The sequence below is a fragment of the Mobula birostris genome, chromosome X (assembly GCF_030028105.1).
Source record: "Mobula birostris isolate sMobBir1 chromosome X, sMobBir1.hap1, whole genome shotgun sequence".
In the NCBI taxonomy this organism is placed as follows: domain Eukaryota; kingdom Metazoa; phylum Chordata; class Chondrichthyes; order Myliobatiformes; family Myliobatidae; genus Mobula; species Mobula birostris.
In genome coordinates this window covers 7,652,241-7,671,593 of record NC_092402.1, presented here as the reverse complement: position 1 = coordinate 7,671,593, position 19,353 = coordinate 7,652,241, and the positions used below count along the sequence as shown (strand labels likewise).

The following is a 19,353-nucleotide window of genomic DNA, read 5'->3' as shown; positions in this document are numbered from 1 at the left end:
TCAGTCGCAATCACCCACTGACACACCCCTCCAGACCCACAAGCACCCTGTGACCCACACCTCCACACCCCCAATCACCCACTGACCCAACCCTGCACAGCCCCAATCACCCAGTGACCCACCCCTCCACACCCCCAATCACCCACTGACCCACCCATCCACACCCCCAATCACCCACCAACACAGCCCTCCACAACCCCAATCACCCACCGACCCACCCCTTCACACACACCCCCAATCACCCACTGACCCACCCCTCCACACACCCAATCACCCACTGACCCACCCCTCCACAACCCAATCACCCATTGACCCAGCCCTCCACACCCCCAATCACCCACTGACCCACCTCCACACCCCCAATCACCCCCTGACCCACCCCTCCACACCCCCAATCACCCACTAACCCACCCCTCCACACCCCGGATCACCCACTGACCCACCCCTCAACATCCCCAATTACCCACTGACCCTACCCTGTACAGTCGCAATCACCCACTGACCCACCCCTACACACCCACAATCACCCTCTGACCCACACCTCTACACCCCCAATCACCCACTGACCAAACCTGCACACCCTCAATCACCCACTGACCCACCCCTCCACACCCCCAATCACCCACTGACCCACCCCTCCACACCCTCAATCACCCTCAGACCCACCCCTCCACACCCCCAATCACCCACCTACCCACCCCTCCACACCCCCAATCACCCACTGACCCACCCCTTCACACCCCCAATCACCCACCAACCCACCCCTCCACACACCCAATCACCCACTGACCCACCCCTCCACAGTTCCAATCACCCACTGACGCACCCCTCCACACCCCCAATCACCCAGCGACCCACCTCTCCACACCCCCAATCACCCACTGACTCAGCCCCAATCACCCACCGACACAACCCTCCACACCCCAAATCACCCACCGACCCACCCCTCCACACCCCCAATCACCCACTGACCCACCCCTCCACACACCCAATCACCCACTGACCCACCCCTCCACACCCCCGATCACCCACTGACCGAACCCTCCACACCCCCAATCATTCACTGACCCACCCCTCCACACCCCCAATCACCCTCTGACCCACCCCTTCAAACCCCCAATCACCCACCAACCCACCCCTCCACACACCCAATCACCCACTGACCCACCCCTCCACAATTCCAATCACCCACTGACCCACCGCTCCACACCCCCAATCACCCAGCGACCCACCTCTCCACACCCCCAATCACCCACTGACCCAGCCCCAATCACCCACCGACACACCCCTCCACACCCCTAATCACCCACCGACCCACTCCTCCACACCCCCAATCACCCACTGACCTGCCCCTCCACACCCCCAATCACCTACTGACCCACCCCTCCACACCCCCAATCACCCACTGACCCACCCCTCCACACCCCCAATCACCCACTGACCCACCCCTCCACACCCCCAATCACCCCTTGACCCACCCCTCCACACCCCCAATCACCCCTTGACCCACCCCTCCACACCCCCAATCACCCACTAACCCACCCCTCCACACCCCCAATCACCCACCGACGCACCCCTTCACACCCCCAATCACCCACTGACCCGCCCCTCCACGCCCCCAATCACCTACTGACCCACCCCTCCACACCCCCAATCACCCACTGACCCAACCCTGCACACACTCACTCAACCACTATCCCACCCCTCCACACCCCCGATCACCCTCTGACGCACCCCTCCACACCCCCAATCACCCACTAACCCACCCCTCCACACACCCGATCACCCACTGACCCACCCCTCCACACCCTCAATCACTCACCGATCCACCCCTCCACACCCCCAATCAATCACTGACCCACCCCTCCACACCCCCAATCAACCTCTGACCCACCCGTCCACACCCCCAATCACCAACTGACCCACCCCTCCGCAGCCCCAATCACCCACTGACCCACTCCTCCATACCCCCAATCACCCACTGACCTACCCCTCCTCACCCCCAGTCACCCACAGTCCCACCCCTCCACACCCCCGATCACCCACTGACGCACCCCTCCACACCCCCAATCACCCACTAACCCACCCCTCCACACCCCCGATCACCCACTGACCCACCCCTCCACACCCCCAATCACCCTCTGACCCACCCGTCCACACCCCCAATCACCAACTGACCCACCCCTCCGCGGCCCCAATCACCCACTGACCCACCCCTCCACACCCCCAATCACCCACTGACCCACCCCTCCTCACCCCCAATCACCCACTGACCCAACCCTGTGCAGTGCCAACGTTTTAGTTTCGATTTCCATCTCGATTTGTCGGTCCGCAGCCTCCTCTTGTGCCGGGATGAGTCCACATTCAGGGTGGAGGAGCAAAAGTCTCCAACCTGATGGTGTGATGAACGTCGATCTCTCCGAACATTGCTGGAAAAATATTTGAAGGTACTTCAAGACCCCACACCAGGAAAAATATAAGGACACAAACGTGGCGTGTTGGAGAAGGTGTGGCTCCAAGGAGGAAAATCATTTCCATACTTTTTGGGATTGCCCTAAATTAAGTTTATATTGGGAAGTCATTCAGAGAACATTAGTTAAGGTATTTAAGACTCAGATACCTCTGAACTTTGAGACTCTCTACTTGGGGCATGTATTGTTTTTGGAACAGGAGAAAGATATAAAGCTGCTGCAGGCCCTTTTCGCGGCAAGTAAGAAATCGATCACCAGGAAGTGGTTTAATCCAACATCACCTACACTAGAAGACTGGCATGAAATTATTTTGGAAATATTTAAAATGGAAAAGATGACCTACTCTCTGAGAATTCAAAAGGAGAAATTCTATCTTATTTGGAATAAATGGATTGAATTTATAACCCCAGTGCGAGCAGACGTTAGATGACTGTCCCAATGGTTTATGCTGTTTGTCTCACCAACGTAGTAACAGTGTTAACGTAAGCACCCTTGGCTCAAATGTTTACTGCTTTTTTTGGAAAATGTGGAATTAACACAAGTAAAGAAAAGAACTGGGGAAATTTTGGACCAGAAAGAAATGGACCAGAAGAGATACATGGAAATTAGTATTCAACTACTATTATTAATATTGTTTATAACTACTATTACCACTATTTAGTTTAACAGGGTGGAATTACAATTGCACATTAACATCTATTTGAGTGCCAAATTATTTTCTATATTATCTCAATGTGCACTTGTGATTGAATAAATTAAAATAGATTTACTCACATCAAAAATGGAAAAGGTTATAAATGAAAAAAGGAACAACGATTTCTCAAACCTCTGATAAAAATAAAATAATAATCCCTCCCTCTCCCGTCTTGTATTCCCCACTCAGGCCCATTTCCACCTCTCCCCTGGGTCCTCTCCTCCTCCCCTTTCTCATGTGGTCCTCTCCCTTTCCCTATGCAAATATTTTACTGCTGAGGCTAATGTAACGGCTTCTGTGTAATGTTCCATGGGCAAGGGAATGGTTTCTCTGTAGCAGCGACGTTTGGGTTATGGCTCGAGATAACGGGGCTTTGGAATGTACCTTATCCAATGGGAGAAATGTTATTGTTTCTTGTGAGTCTGGAAGAGAGATTTTCGCGGTCTCTCATTGTGGAGCGATGGAGAGCGAGGACACGGATGGACAGAATCGGAAGACCCCTGGATGGAGTGGACTGAGGAGCGAGGGTCCGAGGGTCGGCTATGCTCGGAGGTCGATGGGAACAAATGAATGGACAGTGAGTTCCAACGATGCGCAATAGACTTTTTTCCTTAAAATGGCACTTTTTTCTTTACTAACCCTCTGTCCAGATTAAGGAGATGTCTCGGCTTTTGCGGGGCCAGGAGTTGTTTTCCCCCACACGAACACGTGCTGGCTGAGCCCAAGGGTTACACCTATCGGACCCCTTCCTCTTCAGCCCTTCACCTTTCCCACCTGACCAGCTTATCACCTTCCAGCTGTCCTCCTTGCCCCTTCACTTCCAGTCCCGAAGAAGGATCCCAGCCCGGCGCGTCAGCTGCTTGTTCATTGGCCGAAACGCTGCCCGGCCCTGACGAGTTGCTCCAGTGCTTTGTGTGCGGGTTGAAATGTGGTTTTCTAAGGGGAACATGGGGTGGGGTGGGAAAATCTTCTTCACTCCAGAGGGTGGTGAGAGTGTGGAAGGCGCAAGTGCTGGATGCATGTTCGATTGTGACACTTAAGAGAGGTTTGGATGGGTACGTGGATGGGAGCTGTATGGAGGGTTGTGGTCCTGGAGCAGTTCGATGTGATTAATAGTCCAGCAGGGACTAGATGGGCTGAAGGGCCTGTTTCTGTGCTCTATGACTCTGTAACCTCACAAGGTCTCAGCCGAGAGATGGGGTCAGTGGCTGTTTGGAAAGTGTTGGAGTACAGAACAGACTCCTCAATATGGCTGGTTTTCAAAGCCTTTATTCACGTCTCAGAGATACAGAAAGCAAAAAAACCACTTGATATCTGTTTAAAGCCGTGCACGGAAGTCTCCCCTGTCGTTTTCCAAGGCCCCTCTGCCATCTTGATTAATTCATCTCCTCCATACGAGAAGACACCACTTTCCCGTCCACAACCTTCTCCACCACGGTGAACGTCTTGGTCTGGGTTGAAACAATGGGCTCTGAAATGAAAAACAGTCAGTCAGAGATCTCACAGGACGGTCGCCTGATACAGTCACCAATCAGCAGTCACAAGACCATCAGACACAGGAGCAGATTTGGGCTATTCAGCCCATCGAGTCTGCACAGCCATCCCATCATGGTTGATTTACTATCCCTCTCAACCCCGTTCTCCTGCCTTCTCCCTGTATCCTTTGACACTCTGACTAATGAAGGATCTATCAGCCTCCAGTTTCATGAAATACTGCACGGTGAATCTGTGGGATTCGTTGCCACAAATGGCTGTGGACGTCAAGTTATTGGGGTAGACTTAAAGCAGAAATAATGCGCCTAATTCTGTTTGATGTACCAAATGATCTTAAATATACCAAATGACTTAGCCACTGCAGTTGTCTGTGGGAATGAATTTCACAGACTCACTGCCCCCAGGCTGAACAAATTCCTCCTCTTCCCTGTTCTGAAGATACATACTTGTATTCTGAGGCTGTGCCCTCTGGTCCCAGATTCCTCCACTATAGGAAACATCCTCCCCACGTCCACTCCATCTGTGTCCTCTGGTCCTAAACTCCCCCACTATAGGAAACATCCTCTCCACATCCACTCCATCTGTGTCCTCTGGTCCTAGACTCCCCCACTATAGGAAACATCCCCTCCACATCCACTCTATCTGTGTCCTTTGGTCCTAGACTCCGCAACTATAGGAAACATCCTTTGGTCGCTGCCCGACCTGCTGAGTTCCTCCAGGATTTTGAGCGCATGACCAAACTTTTTCAGACTGACTGTGCCGTGCAGACACGGTAAGACGGCCTACTTACTTCTTTCTTCCTTAACCACCGTCTTCTGTATAGTTGACTTGCTTGACACTTGGCCAGAAGACTGACCCCTGAAAAACAAAGGGGCAGAGTGTGACCTTGCACTACGGGAAGGGCGGGGAGTGGGAAGAGGTCAAGACTTCCAATTAAATATTGCCTGCCACAGAACCTTAGCACACATCTCACATCACATCACAGGCAAAGCCCACCCCACCATCGAGCAGATCTACAAGGAAGAAAATAGCATCTGTCATCAGTGACCCCCACCATCCAGACCAGGCTCCCTTGCCATTGCTACCATCAGGAAGGAGGTACAGGAGCCCCAAGACCCACACCACCAGGTTCAGGAACAGTTATTACCCCTCAACCATCAGGAAGGAGGCACAGGAGCCTCAGGACCCACAGCACCAGGTTCAGGAACAGCTATTACCCTCTCAACCAACAGGGTACTGAAGCAGGTTGAAGAACTTCACTCAGCCCAACTCTGAACTACAACTCTTCCACAACCTACAGGACTCACTTTCAAGGTCTCAACAACTCATGTTCTCGGTATTAATTTACTTTTACTCAACATTTGCACGACTTGCCCTCTTTTGTATATTGTACATTTTTTAATCAGACTTTGTTATGTAGAGTTTTTTATCTACTCGATTGTATTATTTTACTTCCTTGTCAACAGCTGAGTCTCTTCCCAGGGCAGAAATGGTAACATGAGGGGCCACACCTTTTAGGGGAGGAAAGTATGGGAGCGTTGTAAAAGGTTGCGTTTCTTTTTGACAGAGAGTGGTAGGCATTTGGAATGCCCTACAGGGGCAGTGGGAGAGGCATAAGCATTTAGGGAACTGAGGAATCTCTAAGATAGGGACAGGGATAATGGGAAAATGCAGGAGGGAAGGGTTGGATTGATCTTACAGAAGGTTAGAAGCCTGGCACAACTTTGTGGGCCGAAGGGCCTGTCCTGTTCTATGTTCTAGGACTGGATTGTATTCAGGTTCGAGTCTGGCCTGGCGAGTTGCTTACCCGTAGCCGCCCAGCAGCCTGCGATAGGTCTCAATTTCTGCCTCCAGTCTGCTCTTTATGTTCAGGAGCCGCTGGTACTCCTGGCTCATGGACAGGATCTTGGCGCGGAGATCGCCCAAGTCCCCTTCCAGACCGTTGATGGTCATCTGCAGATTGGCCCTCTCGCCGGAGAAGCGCATGTCAACCTCGTTCAGGTTCCCCTCCAGCGAGTTGATCTGGGAGCAAGAGGTGGACGGTGAGAGGGGGATTTCCAGTGACCGGGCTGCACCCACCCGAACTCCCGTCCTTCTACAGACGCGCGGTAGAGATCATCTGAACAAACTGCATCACCGCTGGGCACGGGAACTGCCCGGCAGCACACAGGAAGACGCGACAATGGGTAGTCAAAATTACCCAACTCTACACCGGCACCAGCCTACCCACCATCCGTATACAGAAAGGTGCCGGAAACAGGGCCGGGAACATCATTAAGGATCACACCCACCCTGCTCCCGGACTGTGTGTCCCACTCCTGTCACGGTGGAAGATGTGTAGCATCCACGCCAGGACCTCCAGACACAAAAAACAGTGACTTTCCAACAAGCAGTGAGGCTGATCAACACCTCCACCCAATAACCCACACCTTCACACACCCCAATCACCCATTGACCAACCCTTCCACACCCCCAATCACACACTGACCCACCCCTCCACACCCCCAATCACCCACTGACCCACCCCACCACACCCCCAATCATCCACTGACTCACCCCGCCACACCCCCAATCACCCACTGAGTCACCCCTCCATACCCCCAATCACCCACTGACCCACCCATCCACACCCCCAATCACCCACTAACAAACCCCTCCACACCCCCAATCACCCACTGACCCACCCCTCCACACCCCCCAATCACCCACTGACCCACCCCTCCACACCCTCAATCACCAACTGACTCACCCCTCCACAGTCCCAATCACCCACTGACCCACCCCTCCACACCCCCAATCGCCCACTGACCCACCCCTCCACACACCCAATCACCCACTGACCCACCCCTCCACACCCCCAATCACCCATTGACCCACCCCTCCACACCCCCAATCACCCACTGACCCACCCCACCACTCCCCCAATCACCCACTGACCCACCCCTCCACAGACCCAATCACCCACTGACCCACCCCTCCACACCCCCAGTCACCACTACTTTATTAATTCCTGTCAGAGTCACCTCATGTACAGACACTCCTGTACCCTGCGTCACTTTGCGGACATACAACCTTTGCGAATAATCAATCAATCAATCAATCAATAGCTGGGTGGCTGCCTGGCCTCCCCCACCACCAGCCCAGCCCGGCGGGTTACTCACAATGCTTTGCATCGTGCTCAGCTCGGTCTCCAGCCCCTGACAGCTGTGCCTCAGTTCAGTTAGTCTGGATTTCTCCCCATCGATGGCACCCGATTTGATGCTGATCTCCTGTTGCACAGCCGCAAACTGAAACAGTTGAAAGTAAATTTTTATTGTCAAACCAGACGTACCACACAACTACACTGTTGATGTCCAAAACTCGTCTGTGAAAGGTCTGTTGGGGGTGGTGCTATTGTCGGGCACGTGTCTAAAACCCCCACACTCCCCCATCCCGGGACCTACAGTAGCTCCAAAGACCTCACCCCGGGGAGAGGAAGGAAAAAATGGGATATACATCTGGGGACAACTTGAAAGACTGGGTCACAACATCGGACTCTGGTGAGCGGCTGTCAGCTGCCGATTCTGCAGTAGGGGTGATGGGCCCTCTGCGAGCCGAAGGGTTGTGGGAGCATTTGAATGATGGGGTAAGTGAAGTCATCCCCTCTGATTCATGGTTGATGGTTGAGGGGTGATAACTGTTCCTGAACCTGGTGGTGAGGATCCTGAGACTCCTGTACCTGCTTCCTGATGGCTGAGGGGCAATAACTGTCCCTGAACCTGGTGGTGTGGGTCCTGAGGCTCCTGTACCTGCTTCCTGATGGATGAGGGGCAATAACTGTTCTTGAACCTGGTGATGTGTGTCCTGAGGCTCCTGTACTTCCTTCCTGATGGCTGAGGGGTAATAACTGTCCCTGAACCTGGTGGTGTGTGTCCTGGGGCTCCCGTACCTTTTCCCTGATGGCAGCAGTGAGACGAGAGCATGATCTTGTTATGAAGAATAGTGATAAAGCTTCCCAAGGAAGGAAATTGGGGAGAATGGGGGAGGGGGGAGAGGTATGGGGACCCTCAGTGTCACCTGGTAGAGTGGATAGACTTGCAACAGCGTAAAACCGTGGTTAGACAACTCTTGGAGAATTGTGTTTATTTCTGGTCATCTCATTGCGGGAAGGATGCAGAGGGAGATCCACCAGGATGCTACTTGGATTAGAGAGGGTGCAGAGGAGATTCAGCAGGATGCTGCCTGGATTAGAGAGGGTGCAGAGGAGATTTGCCAGGATGCTTCCTGGATTAGAGAGCATGTCTTATGATGATAGTGAGCTGGGATGTTTCTCTTTGGAGTGAAGGAGGATGAGAGTAGGCTTGACAGAATTGTGCACAATGGTAAATGGCACAGATCGAGTGGACAGCCAGAGAATTTTTCCCCCCGGGTGGAAATGGCTAATACAAGGGGGCATTATTTTAAGGTGACTGGCGGAGAGTGTAGGACGGGATGTCAGAGGCAACTTCTATCCGTCGGGATTGGTGGGTGCAAGGAATGTGTTACCAAGGGTGGTGGTAGAGGCAGATTTAGTAGGGACATGGAAGAAACTTATAGATTGATACATGGATGGAAGAAAAAATGGAGGAGGGATGGGTTAGTTTGATATTGGTGTAGGTGAAAAGGTTGGCACAACTTCATGGGCTGAGTGCCCTGTATTCTGCTGTAATGTTCGATGTTCTGTTGGAAAAGCTATAGTTGCCTGCTCGCTGGTGGGGAAGGTAATGGATAATTTGATCATTTGGGAACCAGTGGGATGGTTAGGGAGGAAATGTCTAAAGTTTGGAGACAGGAGGTTCCAGAGAATCGTCACCGTGTCTTCCACTCAAACAGCGCAGAAAGAAGCTGATCAGCCCAGTGGCTCCAGAGGGGCAAAGTAAACCAGGAAACACATGGATGTGTAGGAATCTGATTTCTCTTCTGCCTTGACAACTGATCGTGTGTCAAATGTTAATTTTAAATCTACAGAAGATGACACTGAGGGATTGAGTGAGGATCGGCTGTGAAGGGATAGAACCAGCATGATGGTCTGAATGTCCTCCTCCTTTCCGTGTGGGGCTTAAACCTGGAATTCTGAGGGTGACAGGTGCAAGGGCTAGGTGTTGAGTCATCGTGTGATGGTGCAGAGATCGGGGTGGGATGATACCGTAACGGCTGACAAGGTTCTAATACATCTTGTGGGGTGGGGTGGGGGGAGCTTCAGCCCGGGTAGTTGAATTCCAACGGTGTCTCTGAGGCAGCTGCTCATTCTGCCCAAGATCTCTGACTTCTCCAGTTTGCTCCAGTATTCCAAAGACAGGGCAGTACGCAAGGGCTCAGGGTAAATTGCCCTCTGTCTAGATTCGGGTTGAGAGGAAAATTGGATGGGCCATTATGAATTGGGAGAGAAGATGCCACGGGCCGAATGGCCTGAATATGCCCCTATACCCTGCGGTCACCTGGACGTGTGAACAGGTGGGTGGCTGGGCCGTGGGGCTCGAAGGCACCGGGAGGGCCTGTTCTGCGCGGATTCTGGGAATACGATCCCCGTTACCTGCTGCTTGTACCAATCGTCGGCCTCTGCCTTGTTCTGGTTGACCATGGCTTCATACTTGGCCCGAATTTCTCCCAGAACCTTGAGCAAGTCCACGGAGTCTTCAGCTGTGACATCGACAGAAACATTACCAGACATCTGAGGCTTCAGGCTCCTGAGCTCCTGCAGGAAGGAAGAATACGCAGCCATTTCACCCTCTGATTCTCGGCAGTGACACGGAACAGAAACGACTCACAATGTTTGGGCAATTATGCCCATTGCTTACATCTTCGTGGTTTTTCCTGATGTAAATGAGCTCCTCCTTCAGGTTCTCAATCTCGGTCTCCAGCTGGCTCTTCACGAGGGTGAGGTTATCCAACATCGTGCGCAGACCATTGATATCGTTCTCAACGGACATCCTGATGGACAACTCAGTTTCAAACCTATCGAGATGGGAAAAGAGCAGGACATTTTGGTCATCGGTGGCCAGGGCTGAAGTCGTTAAGCTTTTCCTGCACCAAACTATACAAGATATCTGGGCCTGTACTCACAGGAATTCAGAAGAATGAGGGGTGACTTCATTTAAACACATCGAATGGTGAAAGGCCGAGATAGAGTGGATGAGGAGAGGATGTTTCTTATCGGGGAGGAATCTAGGATCAGAGGACACAGATAGACTGGATGTGGAGAGGATGTTTCCTATAGTGGGGGAGTCTAGGACTAGAGGACACAGATAGACTGGATGTGGAGAGGATGTTTCCTATAGTGGGGGAGTCTAGGACTAGAGGACACAGATAGAGTGGATGTGGAGAGGATGTTTCCTATAGTGGGGGGGTCTAAGACCAGAGGGCACAGATAGAGTGGATGTGGAGAGGATGTTTCTTATAGTGGTGGAGTCTAAGACCAGAGGACACAGATAGAGTGGATGTGGAGAGGATGTTTCCTATAGTGGGGGAGTCTAAGACCAGAGGGCACAGATAGAGTGGATGTGGAGAGGATGTTTCCTATATTGGGGGAGTCTAGGATCAGAGGACACAGATAGAGTGGATGTGGAGAGGATGTTTCCTATAGGTGGGGAGTATAGGAGCAGAGGGCATGGGCTCAGAATAGAGGAGCATCCTTTTGGATGGGAGATGAGCCCCCCATTTCTATCCTGTTTTCCACCCCTATGCTTAGACGAAGAACAAAAACATTTGCTCCAGAGGGGCTCACGGTGAAGCATTAAAAAATATGGGATCCAGAGGGGTACAGCACTGGAAATGAAGTCGGAGGTTTGAGCGGAGATTGGTCGACAACCCCTTTGTTAACTCATTACATGCCAAACCTCTGAATTCGCTGCATACTATAACAGAGAGGCAGGAAAGCTGTTAGAATCTGGAGCAAAAAGAAACACAAGGTGCTGGTCAAGCAGCATCTGTGGAGGAAGTTTTATGTTAACGATAGTCTATGTCATTTTCAACCACACAAGACACTCTGCAGATATTGTAAATGCAGAGCAAACCACACACACAGAATGCTGGACAAACTCAACAAGTTGGGAGGCATCTGTGGAGAGGAATAAAGAGTTTTGATTTCTCTCCATAGATGCTGATTGACTTGCTGAGTTCCTCCAGGAGAGGCAGTGCAGTATGTGTCTGTCTGTCTGTGAGCCTATGCTTGTCTGAGCGCCTGTGTCTGCTCTTCTCTGTTCCCAAGAGGGGGAAAAGGAAACTTCCAATTGTTAGATTGAGATCTCTGTCAGTGTTTCACATGCCAAGTTTGTTCGGATACCAGTGTCACTGTATTGTATTTGACTTTCTGGAAAGCATGAGCCTTTTATAATATTATTCCAGTTTTTTTTTGCGGGGGGGAGGGAGGGGGAGAATACGGTGGGTCTACTTCCCGTTTCTAGGCCCCACACTCCAGTCCAGTAGCTGGCGGTAATGGACCTTATTCTGGTCCGCCAGTCGCCATTAAACTTCCGGAGAAGAAGACGACGACCTGCAGGACTCAGTTGGTCCACTGTCCGCCCTTCAGCGGAAGGGAAAGGGGCCGGAGGAGGCAGACGCGGTCAGTTGGAACCCAAAACTCGCATCGGCAGGCTCGGTACTAACTTGGCTTTGAAGTCTTCCGCCGCCAGTTTGGAGTTGTCCACCTGGAGCATGATTCCGGAGTTGGCCAGGATCAAGTCGTTGATCTGTGGGAGACAGGAGGTGGAAGTGTACCGGGTGGAGCAAGGGGGACGTGGGGAACCACAGGCACACCGTCCCGCCCGCTTCTGGTTTGCAAGGTTAAACTTAAACCCCTCAACCCCTACCTCTCTCCTCCCAGCCCCCGTCTATCTCAGGGCTACCTCTTCCTCCACCAGCCCCTCCCTCCTCCACCCTGCCCTCCCCACCAAGCTCCTCCCTCTCCACCAGCCCCTCCCACTCTCTCTCTGTCTCCTCCACCCCGCCCGTCCCCCTTTCGCCTTCGATCCCCTTTTCCACGTGGATTTTCCCGGTTTCTTCCCGCATCGCACAGACGTGAATCGAGGGCCCGCTACGTTGACCCGTTTCGATGGCCGTGCGAGAAGTAAAGTCAATCCTTCACCCCCCTGCCCCGGCCCTTCCCCATTCCTTCCCTCGCACCTAACGTTCTCCTGTCTGCGGAGGGCACGGCCTCAGACCAGAGGATAGAGGCGAGGAGGAATTTCTTTGGTCGGGGTTGGTGGCGAATGTGTAGAACTCGTTTACTACGGGCGGCCGCAGACAGGTTGGGTAGTCTTCAAGCGGGAGGTCCTCAGGGGCGGCGAGGCGCCCCTTTCCCTCCGCCAGCCCGCGGGGTCACCCTTGGGCAAGGTGGTTAGCCCACCTTGCCCCCCTCCCCACATCCACCGTGTCCACATGAAACCGTGAGATCAGGTGGTGGACGGTCGTATGAGCAGTCGATGCCGGTCACAAGTGCTGGTGATGTGACCACTGACGCCAGGCAGACAATCTCTGAAGAGTATTGGTAATGGCCGGGGGTGGGGTTAGGGGCGCCCATCTCGTAAAGGCAATGGCCAACCACCTCTGTAACTTCGCCAAGATGCATTTGAGAGGGACAGAAGATTAGCCAGACTGGAATGGCGGCCCACACTCGATGGGCTGAATGGCCCCGTTCTGGTCGGGTGTCTGATGGCCAACCTCCTCGCACCCTGACATCTCCCCGCCTCCCCCGACACACACACACACACTCACACACCACACACACACACTCACACACACACACACACACAGACTCACTCACACACACACACACACACACAGACTCACTCACACACACACACACACACACACACACACACACACACACACACACACACCACACACACACACACACAAGCACACACACTGACAATCACTGGGGGGAATGGGAGTTGCTTTTTCCGGGCTCTTACCTGGTCGCGAAGGCCCTTGATGGTGGCCCAGTACTCGCTGTAGTCGCGGGTGGTGGGACCCGCCTGTTGGTAGTACTCCCGGATCTGAAGCTCCAGTTCGGCGTTGGACTTCTCCAGGGAGCGCACCTGGTCCAGGTACGTCGCCAGCCGGTCGTTCAGGCCCTGCATGGTCTGCTTCTCGTTCAGCAAGGCGGCGGAGGAGATGCTGTACCCGCCGCCGGACGCGCTGCTGAACCTGCCGCCGAACCCGATGCTTAACCCGCTGCCGAACCCGCCGCCGGATCCGTACACCATGCCGGCGCCCAGGGCTGAGCCCAGGCCGTAGCTGGAGGCTCGGCTCTGGCCGAAGCCGTACATACTGCCTCCCCGCATGCTTGAAGAGACCCCGGACATGCTGCGGGACCCCCAGCTCTGACCGCCGCTGCTGCTGCTTCTGAAGCTGGTCTGCATCTTGTTCCTCAGGCCTTACACCGAGCCACTGGTGTGCGGCCACCTCCTTCTCGCCTCTTTATATCCTCATCCCGAGCCGGGCCACCGCCCAGAGAGAGAGAGGGAGTTAAAAAAAAAGCGCTGGGCGTGGAGCGGGACCGCCACCTGGGGCTCCTTGGAGAGTCTCGAGTTACGGGGGACACACCCAGAGTCCGGAACCCACGATCCCGCCGCCTCCCACGGCCGCGGAGCAGATCTGATCCATTCTGGAGGAGAGAGAGACAGAAAGTTTCTCCAAATTTAATTGTTCAAGTGCAAATGTGTAATTGTCGTTCAACCACTCTTCCGAAATCAGCCAAGCCCACAGCGTTCCTCCGGGACCCGGGGGGGCAAAACAGGTTACCGACACGTACACAGCATAAAGTTAACGATGGCGGGAAAGCACACGGTTATAACATACAATGATATATTTAAAAATAATGACTGGTGTGGGGTTTGGTTCAACATTAATCGATCCCTGTAGCAGTGCCGGTGAAGGTGCCAGTAACAGCGGGACCCGCCCTCGTTCTCAGTCCCTGCGAGTCAATCGGGTGTATTAGATTTCAGAGAGAGATTTCAGACAGCGAGCTGAGGGTCAACGGATTTACAACGGTGGGAGTGTCGGGGGAGCGAGGAGGGAGGGAGACAACTGTGTTGATGTCTTCCGCTTCTGTAGTGGGAGGGGCCGAGTTGAGTGAGGAAGACCCCCTCCCAAGTATTGCCGTAGCCCTTTTCTCACTGTTACCGTCAGGGAGGAGGTACAGAAGCCTGAAGACACACGCTCAGCGATTCAGAAACAAATTTCACGACACATGCCGGCGATAATAAAGTGATTCTGAATGGCAAATGGGCTCTTGGCTTTAAATAATCCCAGTCATTCAACACCACTTTCAACAGTGAGTTCCCAGCGGTGAGGGAGCTGGTTCTGCAGCGTGCTTTGGAGAGCGGGTTGGGGTGGGGGAACGAAGGAGGAAGGGCATGGCGAGACACTGAAGGTGTCGCGGTCACACAGCGCAGACTCCAGTTGGTGACGGCGACTTGGTCCGCTGGACCCGGACTACCGAGGTCGGGAGTGGGGAATTGTCCCAGCGCAACGGCTCCCCGCCCCCCACTTTTAAAAACTACCCCGCACAGGTTCCACTCTGTCATTGGATTCTTCAGAAAGCCTACAGAACACCACTTAACGCGTTCAGTATGAATGTGAGACGGAGAAGGCTTTTCAGGGTCTATTCTTGTCCTGGTGAGGGGTCTCGGCCCGAAACGTCGACTGTGCATTCCTCTCCATAGATTCTGTCTGACTTGCTGAGTTCATCCAGCATTTTGTGTGTGTTATTCTTGTAAAGTTTCAAATGATGAATGAAGTGTACTTTAATTAAAAATAGTTGTGGGATGTAACAACGACGGGAGGTCAGGGAGAGGAACGGACAAGGAACCAGCGTTTAAAGGGCGAAAGACTTTTCCCGGCAGAAACCCAGTGTGAGTGTGGGGGAGGGAGAGGGTGTGGGGAGACGCAGCTCCCGTCCCGTTGATAGTGGATGTACGGTCAGTTGTTAATTTTAAAACGGGTCACCGGCACATTTTGTTGAGAGGAGGCGGGAGGAGATCTGTCGGCCAGTTCGGTTCCTTCAGGTTGTCAGAGCCGGGGGTGGGAGTGGTGACAAGCCCCCTTTATGGATTAAATGCTCCCAATGGCTTTCCTCTCAAACAGCCTCTGACAACCAAGTCATCTCCCGGCCTTCACGTGTGGTTTAGCTACTAAGCCCGGCGGAACCGTGTCTACCGACAGGAGAAGGGGCAAAGGCGGTTTATCGGCGCCTTAAAACAAGTTGCTCCGGCAGATGGGGCTCGTCAGCCGCTGTTGGCAGCTCACCTTGGAGAAAGAAAACTCTGATCTCAAATCTCCCGCTGTCTTGCGGCTGTACCCAATGATGGGACGGCTTCGGAAGTAAACCCCGAGGGGAAAAATCCGGAGCTGGAGACCTACGCTGACGGGCGACCCCTGCGGCGCTGCGGGGGCCAGGGTGTATCGGTCTCTGCCGCTCCTGCGTGGAGAGACGGGGAGCCTGGCGCACCGACAGCAGATCAGCCCTGGCTCGCGTACTGGCGTGTCACGTAGACAGCCGGGGGACGCAACATTCATGGGCGACCCCGAGCGACAGTTCTTCAGAGTGTGGGTGCTCCGTCAACCGGGACTACGGCTAATGGTAGTAACCCACCCCCCACCACACACTCTGGGAGGATGCAGTCGCACACATAATTCTCCCCTCCCGCCGCCCGCCGCTGCCACAGCGTCCCGATCTGCTGAACTACAAGTCCCAAAGCCTCCAGCGATAATGATACTGCTTTTGACAAAGTAAAATAAGAACTGAACTGACAAATTACCAAAAAAAACAATCATTATGTAACCACGAATGCCCTCAGATTAACACTTCCTGGGACGGGCACAGGCACAGTTCAGTGGCAAGCGTCACTTACCAAAGTCTTGTTTTAAAATACAAACTCACAAAAGACACCACACCTTGCTATAATTACAAGCCTGATCCAGATTTAGAGTCAGAATCTGGCAAATTATATTGTGACCAATCAGTTATTACAGATAGGACAATCCATAGTAACTGTCTGTATATGATATTACAGGATAAACTAGCAAGAAGAACTTGTTTAATAGATATAGCCATTCCAAGCACACATAACATACAGAAATCAATCAGTGAAAAACACCAGAAATATAGTGAATTAAAAGAGGAAATTGAAAGGCTATGGAATATGAACAGGATATACATTGTCCCAGTAGTAATAACTCCAACTGATATCATCCCAAAGTCACTACGCAATAGCATTAAACAGTTATGGCCACATAATAATATCCATAAAATCTTCAGAAAGCCAAAATACTAAACACCACTAGAATAGTCTGAAAGTTCATCGCAATTCACAAATGAGTGTACTTGTCTGTGCCCTTAACTCAGCTTTTACCAACCTGAGCTGAGAAAGAAAACAAACAACCTTGTTATGGAGCACGCTCCCTACAGATGATGTAGTTCACCGTGTTTCACAATGTGATAAGGTACAAACATTGAAATAAAAGAGAAAAAGCGGTTATCTAAAGGCAAGGTTAAATAAATCAGAATCAGGTCTAATATTACCGGCATATGTTGTGAAATTAACTTAGCGGCAGCAGTACAATGCAATACATGATAATATAGAAAAAATAAATAACTGAATTGCAGTGAGTATATATATATGTATATTAAGTAGTTAAATTAAAAATAGCATAAAAACAGAAATAATAAAAATAGTGAGTTAGTATTCATAGGTTCACTGTCTATTCAGAAATTGAACGGCAGAGGGGAAGAAGCAGTTCCTGAATCGTTGAGTGTGTGTCTTCAGGCCCCTGTACCTGCTGCCTGATGGAAGAGGAGAAGAAGCTGTTCCTGAATCGTTGAGTGTGTGTCTTCAGGCTCCTGTACCTGCTGCCTGATGGCAGAGGGGAAGAAGCTGTTCCTGAATCGTTGAGTGTGTGTCTTCAGGCTCCTGTACCTCCTCCCTGATGGCAGAGGGGAAGAAGTTGTTCCTGAATTGTTCAGTGTGTGTCTTCAGGCTCCTGTACCACCTGCCTAATAGCAGAGGGGAAGAAGCTGTTTCTGAATCGTTGAGTGTGTGTCTTCAGGCTCCTGTACCTGCTGCCTGATGGAACAGGGGAAGAAGCTGTTCCTGAATCGTTGAGTGTGTGTCTTCAGGCTCCTGTACCTCCTCCCTGATGGCAGAGGGGAAGAAGTTGTTCCTGAATTGTTCAGTGTGTGTCTTCAGGCTCCTGTACCACCTGCCTGATAGCAGAGGGGAAGAAGCTGTTCCTGAATCGTTGAGTGTGTGTCTTCAGGCTCCTGTACCTCCTCCGTGATGGCACAGGGGAAGAAGCTGTTGCTGAATCGCTGAGTGTGTGTCTTCAGGCTCCTGTACCTCCTCCCTGATGGCAGAGGGGAAGAAGCTGTTCCTGAATCGCTGAGTGTGTGTCTTCAGGCTCCTGTACCTCCTCCCTGATGGCAGAGGGGAAGAAGCTGTTCCTGAATCGCTGAGTGTGTGTCTTCAGGCTCCTGTACCACCTGCCTAATAGCAGAGGGGAAGAAGTTGTTCCTGAATCGTTGAGTGTGTGTCTTCAGGCTCCTGTACCTCCTCCCTGATGGCAGAGGGGAAGAAGCTGTTCCTGAATCGTTGAGTGTGTGTCTTCAGGCTCCTGTACCTCCTCCCTGATGGCAGAGGGGAAGAAGCTGTTCCTGAATCGTTGAGTGTGTGTCTTCAGGCTCCTGTACCTCCTCCCTGATGGCAGAGGGGAAGGAACTGTTCCTGAATCGCTGAGTGTGTGTCTTCAGGCTCCTGTACCTCCTCCCTGATGGCAGAGGGGAAGAAGCTGTTCCTGAATCGCTGAGTGTGTGTCTTCAGGCTCCTGTACCTCCTCCGTGATGGCACAGGGGAAGAAGCTGTACCTGACGCACTGCTTGATTAATTTAATACACGGTGGGCTCTATTTAACCGATCCGAACAACTATCCAAGAGCTAACACTAATTGGGAAAATTGCCGGGATTACCGTCGTTGATCTGGGGCACTATGCCACTTAATTAGGACAGGATACTATTTCTGATCAGTTTCTAACTACCGTCAGTCCTGTGGCTGTTAGAAGCGACACGGTGCTTAGAGCGAACTGTTCTTCAATTGTCTACGTTTGTGTTCAAAAACACGTGATTTTTGTCACCGATGGTTTGCAAGAAACAAGCAGTAGATCATCAGGAACTGTTTCACTCACCGCGGTTCCGCTACTACAACAGGTTAGGAGCTACCAAGAATTTGAAGGTATCAACAACCATCTCGAATGTTACAATGAGAATGAAGAGTTGGAGGAGATAATCGCAAAAACCAGATGAGGAGGAGAAGATGGCGGCACGACGGCAGCCCACGCGGCCACTTCGGGGACGATGTCTGTCATCTGTCAAGTAGGGGACCGTGCACAATCCTGATTTGATGGAGATGGACGTGAGAGTACAGGAGGAACATCTGGGAAACTTCTGAAATGCCCGCTTCGCTGCCGCTGCTACTACTGTGTGGTAACCGGAATCTCCGGAGCTGAAGGCCCCAAAATCCTCGGCTTTGTGTGTTTCAGCGGCCGGGACGAGGTTGAAGGAGCTCGGCAGAGGATAGCACTCGGGAGGCTGTATCGGAGGAGCTGGTCGGATCCTTGAAGCTTTCGGACGGATGGACTCAGTGTCGGCTGGGGTCGGCTGCTTCCAAGGCATCAACAAG

The 19,353-nt window shown here is 52.3% G+C and overlaps 1 protein-coding gene across 1 annotated transcript; it reads right to left on the bottom strand.

The window, feature by feature from the left end:
* Positions 1–4,437: 4,437 nt before the first annotated feature.
* On the bottom strand, positions 4,438–14,167 carry LOC140191341 (keratin, type I cytoskeletal 19-like). The gene is made up of 8 exons (XM_072248647.1): positions 13,590–14,167; positions 12,283–12,365; positions 10,476–10,632; positions 10,211–10,372; positions 7,821–7,946; positions 6,467–6,681; positions 5,450–5,517; positions 4,438–4,636 (listed from the first exon to the last, which is right to left on the bottom strand). The coding sequence occupies exons 1-8, from the start codon at positions 14,037–14,039 to the stop codon at positions 4,542–4,544; spliced, it is 1,356 nt and encodes a 451-aa protein (XP_072104748.1). The 5' UTR covers positions 14,040–14,167; the 3' UTR covers positions 4,438–4,541.
* Between the last annotated feature and the right edge of the window lie 5,186 nt (positions 14,168–19,353).

Bases quoted from the DNA above. Each gene is read 5' to 3' on its own strand.
- LOC140191341 (XM_072248647.1), bottom strand. From the start codon at position 14,039: ATGCAGACCAGCTTCAGAAGCAGCAGCAGCGGCGGTCAGAGCTGGGGG. The intron at 12,366-13,589 runs GTAAGAGCCCGG...TGTCTCCCACAG, and splicing joins TCAAGGGCCTTCGCGACCAG to ATCAACGACTTGATCCTGGC. The intron at 5,518-6,466 runs GTAAGCAACTCG...TTTGTTTTTCAG, and splicing joins AGGCTGCTGGGCGGCTACGG to GGGTCAGTCTTCTGGCCAAG.